This window comes from Diceros bicornis, chromosome 10, assembly GCF_020826845.1.
Source record: "Diceros bicornis minor isolate mBicDic1 chromosome 10, mDicBic1.mat.cur, whole genome shotgun sequence".
NCBI classification, from domain to species: Eukaryota; Metazoa; Chordata; class Mammalia; order Perissodactyla; family Rhinocerotidae; genus Diceros; species Diceros bicornis.
The window spans coordinates 4,664,112-4,670,962 of NC_080749.1; the positions used below are offsets into that span (position 1 = coordinate 4,664,112).

General features: G+C 61.5%; 1 protein-coding gene across 1 annotated transcript in view; it reads left to right on the forward strand.

Annotated features, from left to right (window-relative positions):
* Positions 1-6,370, forward strand: part of HS6ST1 (heparan sulfate 6-O-sulfotransferase 1) — a 47,639-nt gene extending 41,269 nt beyond the window's left edge. Inside the window, exon 2 of the mRNA XM_058548721.1 lies at positions 2,818-6,370. Within this exon, the coding sequence (XP_058404704.1) occupies positions 2,818-3,526 (709 nt within the window). The 3' untranslated portion in view covers positions 3,527-6,370. The remainder of the gene's footprint in view (positions 1-2,817) is intronic.
* The last annotated feature ends 481 nt before the right edge of the window (positions 6,371-6,851 follow it).

A 6,851-nucleotide genomic window follows, 5' to 3' on the forward strand; every position in this document is an offset into this window, starting at 1 on the left:
CTGGGGCTGTAGACAAACCTGTCAGGTGACACGCCACTCTCTGGCTTCTGTGTCCAGAAGAAACCGCTGCACTAGCCCGTTTGCGTATGGGAGGTCAGCCCGATGGGACTGGGGGAGGTCCAGGCAGCCCCTGGACTCCCCGTGGGGCCTGAGGGCAGGCGCAGGACCCGGCTGGGCAGGTGTGTGCCAGCAGCCTGCACGCAGGTTGTGTTTGCTTATGCGTTTGTTTCTAGGTGTGTCCCTCTGTCTGTTGCTCTGTGTCTGCCTGTCTGGGCCTCTTTAGAAGCAGTTGTCGTGGTCAGGATTTAGAAGTGTCTTCTACTTGGTCTCTAGAAAGCTGACCTTGGACAAACTGACCTCCCTCGTCCCGGTCACATTTAAGGGCTTTCTCACCTACCAGAGGGCCTCAAGCTAGGGTCTGCAGAGAGGGGCCTGGCCACCTGCCCCATCCCGGCGCTGAAGCCACTGGGGCCCTCCAGGCAGTGCTTCCCCTCTTGGGGCTTGGTTTCCTCAACTGGGGGCTGAGAGTGCTGTGTGAGGTGACCACCCTGAGGCACCTTCTGTCTTGGACCCTCTGACCCCTCTCAGCCTTGTCCCCAGGGAGGCACCATGGCCCTGCTTGACACACAGAGGAGCCAGCTCCTGCTCGCCCACTCCCTACCCCAGGATGAGCTGAGAGGTCAGTGTGAAGTTACCATTGTAACAGAGGCCCAAGAGGCAGCATGAGGCTTCCCTGGGAGGTGGTACTGGCTAAAGTCTAGAGGATGAGCCAAAGTCAGCTGATGAAATAGAGGGAAGAGGACATAGCCTGTGCAAAGGCCCTGGGGTATCTCTTTCAGGAGCCAGCGAGAGGGCCAAGAGGAGGCCCCAGTGGTCACAGGGGGCTGGGAGGGCACAAATGGGACTTTGTTCTTCTCCCAAGGGCAGCAAGAGCCACTGAAGCATGTTCCACAGGAGGTAAGGGGTCAGATTTGGACTGTAGGGCTCCCCACACTGGAGGAACTAGAACACGAGCTGCCTACAGAGGCCAGGAGCAAGTGGTCACTGCCTGGGCTGGGGTGGGGCACATGCTGAGGTTGCTTCCAGAGCAGGTAGGGACCTGTCAACCTCACCCCCAGCCTGGCCCAGGCAGCATCTGGGAAGGTGGATCCATGACCTGAGGCAGAGAGGACAGAAGAACTCAGGCTTCGGGGAGGGGTCGGGAGTCAGGATGCCCATCCTGCTCTCTACTCCCTGCTAAGAAAGAGGCCCTCTCCCCACTGTCGGCCAGAGCCCCACAACGATAGGGGCTGGCCCACCTCGCCCAGCCCCAGTGGCACAGCGCCAGCCGGTGGGGGCCGCGGGAGTGTCAGGTGGCCAACAGCTGCCCTGTCTCTCCTTCTGCTCCGAGCCATCAGCCAGCTTCTCCCCATGCCCTGCCCTGCTGGGGACCCGGGCCCCCTGAAGCAGGTGCTTCATCTTCTAGATGTGCTCCTGTAGGCTGGGGTGACCTCCCGTGGCACCCCGCCACCTTTGTCCTCACCGGTTACCGTGCCTGCCCCCCAGGACCCCTTACCCCCAGGAGGTGTGGTCAGAGCAGGGCACTGCCACCAGATCCCTCAAGGTGCTTTGTGCTCTGCAGCTCTCCCAGAGGGTGGTGTGATGGGTGCTTTTGTTGGGCCTCAACGAGGAGGGGCAGTGTGGGTGTACTTCCGTGTCGCCATCTTGGGGGGTACTGGTGGGGCAGGTCCCTTTTGGGTCTTCTCCCCCCAAGAGTGGTATGTGGGGCCCAGTGGGCGCCTGTTGCATACTCTCGAGGACGTTCTAGGCTGCCGGCCCCAGGCCCTGATTCTCTGTGGCCAGGGCCCACCCCAGCATGCACAGGCCGCCAGCTCTGCCAGCCCTGGAGGAGGGGCCCCCAGGAATAACTGTAGACCATTCTGGGGTTGACCCACACACACCAGGCCCATCAAAGGAAGATCTGGCAGCCGCCGCACAGCCTGTGGTGCCCTGGCGCCCTCGGGCCAGTCATCACACCATGCCCTGCAGGGACTTGAATCATTCTGGGTGCCTGTCACCCTGAGGGAGAGGAGAGAAGGGGCAGAGCCTTCCTTGAGTCCGTTCTCCCGTGGGTAGACACTCCCTTACGTCAGCACCGGGAGGTCTTATCTTGAGGGATGCCTGACTCCGTGGGGTTGGAACAGGTCCCAGGAGACAACATAAGTTATGATTTGTGGCTCACTGAGGGGTTGTCTACTGGTGCTCCTCCCACAGTGGACCTCGGCGGGAGCCTGGGGTGGGGTGTGCCCCATGGGAGGCCCTGCCCCTGGCCTGCCCCTGCAGCCTGGGACTGTGAGTGACTTCTGCTGACTGGCGCCTTGGGCGGCACCAAGCCTGCCACTGTGAACAGCTCTTTAAACCATGGGTTCCACGCGGCGAGGGCTCCAGGGCCACCCTGCTCCCTCCAGCAGGGTGAAGTCAGGTTGCCCCTCCCGAGGAGCAGGCAGGCAGGAGGGCACGCCTGGGGCTCCGAGGAAGCCCCCAGAGGGGACCCCAGGTCAGGGGTCAGGAGGTGCTAAGGCTGGACACTGCCTGACACCGTGACGGTCACACGTGGCAGCCGTGACAGTGGCTGAGTTTCTCCTTCAGAAGGGGTTGTTTTGAGAACTAAACATAGTGGTTGGTATCAGAGGTGAAGTCGCTTGTCTGTGGCCCCCTAGCATAGATGCTGAGTGGTCAGACTTGGGGTTCCAGCCCCGTCTCTCCTTCACCCCGGAACAGTCTCGGTGTGGCCCCTGCCTCGCGCCCTCGCTTCACCCACTCCCTGTCTCGTTGCAGGAAGTTCTACTACATCACCCTGCTGCGCGACCCCGTGTCCCGCTACCTGAGCGAGTGGCGGCACGTGCAGCGGGGGGCCACGTGGAAGACGTCGCTGCACATGTGTGACGGGCGCACGCCCACGCCCGAGGAGCTGCCGCCCTGCTACGAGGGCACGGACTGGTCAGGCTGCACGCTGCAGGAGTTCATGGACTGCCCCTACAACCTGGCCAACAACCGCCAGGTGCGCATGCTGGCCGACCTGAGCCTGGTGGGCTGCTACAACCTGTCCTTCATCCCCGAGGGCAAGCGGGCCCAGCTGCTGCTGGAGAGCGCCAAGAAGAACCTGCGCGGCATGGCCTTCTTCGGCCTGACGGAGTTCCAGCGCAAGACGCAGTACCTGTTCGAGCGGACGTTCAACCTCAAGTTCATCCGGCCCTTCATGCAGTACAACAGCACGCGGGCGGGCGGCGTGGAGGTGGACGGCGCCACCATCCGGCGCATCGAGGAGCTCAACGACCTGGACATGCAGCTCTACGACTACGCCAAGGACCTCTTCCAGCAGCGCTACCAGTACAAGCGGCAGCTGGAGCGCAGGGAGCAGCGCCTCAAGAGCCGCGAGGAGCGCCTGCTGCACCGCGCCAAGGAGGCGCTGGCACGCGAGGACGCCGAGGAGCCGGGCCGCGTGCCCACCGAGGACTACATGAGCCACATCATTGAGAAGTGGTAGTGGCGGCCGGCGCGGGGTGGGGCGGGGGAATCGGACGGACAGACCAGCACGCAGCCACCCCGGGTCTATGGGAAGAGAGGCCCAAATCCGCTGCCCAGAAGGTAGATGTGTCCTGAGCACGAGTGGCAGGGGCGCGTGGTGGGCTGGGCGGCATTGGTTCTCACTGTTTCTCCCAGGCCGCGGGCTGAGAAACTGACCTGTGCAGCCCACTGGGTCAGAGGAAAGCATGCCTGGGGGAGCCCCAGTCAGGTCTGCACAGGCCAAGGGCAGCGCCGGCCCTGCTCTCCTGGCCCCCACCTTCCTCACAGTGGCCAAGGATTTGGAGACGAGAGAGACAGGAGAGTCGAGAGTGGACTGCAGGCCAGGAGTGCATCCCATGCCCACTGCACGCCCCTCTCTGGCCAGTAGGGGGTTGAGACCAGCGCCAGGCGCTTTCCCCAGGCTCAGGCCATCCTGGCAGCCCCCTGGCCTCGGGTGACCACATTGCCCCAGGGCCTGTGTGAAGCCACCTCCCTGGGAACACGGGCAGCCATCTGCGTGTCATCAGGAATAGAGCCCCCAGCGTGCCCATCTTCACGGTCAGGGCCCCCCACTTCTGAAGCCAAGAAGACTCTAGTCTAGCCCCAAGGAATCCCACCCCCATCTCTGGCCCAAGATCAAAACCCACTGTGGTTTCGTGCCTTGGGTCAGGAGATGGGCCACACCTCCCGGCCCCCGTTTCCCACAGTGCTCAGACTGGGGGGGGCTGTGGGCGATGGGCCCGCCTCCCTGCCCCCGTTTCCCACAGTGCTCAGACTGGGGGAGCTGTGGGAGATGGCCCGCCTCCTGGCCCCTGCCATGGACACAGTGTGTCCCAGGAGAGGGAAGGCTGTGGCCACCTGTGTCTGACCCCCCCCAGCTGGCCTTTGGGGGTGACCACCCAGCAGACCAGCTCAGACAGGAAGGGGGATGGAACCCGAGAGCTCCCCCTGCCCCAGTCTCTCTTCTGACCCTCTGGGATTTGTCAGCAGACTGCCCCTAGCCCGAAGCCCGTCACTTGGACATTATTCAGGGTTCATACCCACTGCTCCCACCACCTGCGTATGGAGTACAATCAAGCCTCCGTTGGCTGGAACTCGGCAGACGGCTGCTGCTGCCCATGAGCCATACTTGGAGCCATGGTGGTTCTGGATGGCCGGGAGGTGCCTCGGGCTTTCAGATTCTCAACTCTGGTTGGAAGCTCCCGGGTACCCTCCCCACCCCGGCTCTCCCTGCACCCCGCCCCCCCCGCCCGCCTGGTCAGGCCCTGTTCACTGCAGCCCCGCAGGTTAGGAGAAGCCACGTCTCATGTCTGTTGTAGACACTCTCCCTGCCCCTGGCCCTCCTGTGCTCGAGGAGGCCGGGCCAGTGTCCCCTCTGGAGGTGCCTCCCCACACGAGGCACCTGGGTTCTGGGCAGCTGAGTGTGAGCCCCACACCTGAGGTGGACGGGCGCCCTGTCTCCAAGAGAGGAAGCATGTGTGCCTGGAGGCTGCAGGCCGCACTCAAGGATGGCGGCGAGGGCCGTGGGCCACCTGGCGAGGGGCTGGCACGGGCAACAGCCTCATGGGAGATCCCACCAGGGGTTCCCTGGCCCAGATTCCACTCAGCCACCCCAGCTGTTCCACCATGGAGTGAAGGCATGGGAGCAAGGGCCCTTCCAGAGCAGAGGAGAGGCTGAAGTGCCGAGTGACGTGGCACCCAGGAGGAAGCGGCTTTAGTCTTTGCTTGTCTGGCATAAGGGCCCCACCATCCACCTTCCTACACTGGCCACTTCATCCTGTAGTCCAAGGGCAGAGCTGTCAGCAGGCCTGGGTGGGCACCGTGCCAGGCAGCCCAGGACCACCCCTCGAGTGGACACATAATGCCGAAGAGGCGAGGTAATTGAGTGGCTCTTTTAAGGGGAACTGAAGGTCAGTGGGGGTGTCTGGGCTCTGACGCTCATCATTTGGGGCACGCGTGCTCTGGGGAGGGGAGATGTGTTCACAAGAGCTCTGTGGTCTTGCACAAGCACGTGAGGCGCTGGGGGCTTGCTGTGGCCTCCCTTTGGGAGGTGGCCGACTCCAGGGCATAGTGGAAAGCTCGGCCATGTTCTGCCTGTGCCCCTGGGCACCTGGCCAGCAGCCTGGCTCAGGACGGCCCTCCTCGTGGTGGCTTTCCTGTGTGTGCGGGCCTGAGTGTAGGATCTGGTTTGTACATATTGCAATGTGTTAACTTATGGCCTGTTGTCCCAGTTCACACGGAAGTATGGGTCTCTTTTCGGTTTCTTTGCTGCATCTGGAAAGCTGTCCTGTCTCGGGCCAGCACCCAGGCTGAGGTGCCCAGAGACGGTGCCAACTGGCAGAGCCCTCAGCTTCTCAAGTCTCCAGTCCAGCCTCTCCCGCTCAGGCCACCTGCGTTGAGGTGACGGCTCCTGTGCTGGCGGCAGCTCCTCGACGCCACGCTGGGCCCCACGGAAGGGGCGGCCCCACCGGGCTGTTCCCAGGCTGAGAGGACAGGCGCAAACACGCAGTGAGCGAACAGCCCACTCCCCACACAGGCCTGCACCGGCCTCTCCTGGAGGAGGAGCCGGGGACGGCCAGATTGTCCGAGCAACGAGTCTGTGAACTTTTTGGGAACTGGAAGTGTTTAACTTGAACCCAGAAGCATTTAAAGCTTTATTTATTTATAGCTTCTTATTAAAAAAAAAAAGTGTTGAGAAGAAATCTTTTGGTTATTCATACAAAAAAAAAATGAAGTGATGATGGAAAAGCAAGTCATAATCATCTAATTGTTTTTGTCTAGGTCGAGAATGAATGTTAGCAGATGAAATAAACCCTGAAAAGGAGCCACTGGTGTGCTGTGGTCTGTGGTTGTTACCATAGCGTCCGCCCAGGGCGGCCTGACCAGGACCTTCCTTCTGGATCTAATTTCCCAAGTGAGCATCTGTGAGCACAGGAGGGGACGCAGGAGCCCAGGGTCCTCCCTCCGTGCAGGCCCCTGAGAGGGGGGTCAACACGCTTCTCCACTAAGGAATGCTTCATGGAAGTTGGAGAGGTGACTGTCTTCACACAAGAGTCGTTTATGAATCATTAATCATGGTACTTGAGAAGACAATCCCAGCTTACAGGACAGTGGAGGGAAAGGCAGGCGCCACATGCTCCTTCCCAGAGACCTCTCTCCCTCACCTCCCAATTCTGAGCGATTTCAGATGACAAGCGGACAGGCCGCCGTGCACACCCATCAACCCTTAAGCTAGATTAACCTGGATTAGCATTCCATCACGTGAGTTGTCCTGTGCTCACACTTGCTCCCACTGTGTCTGTACA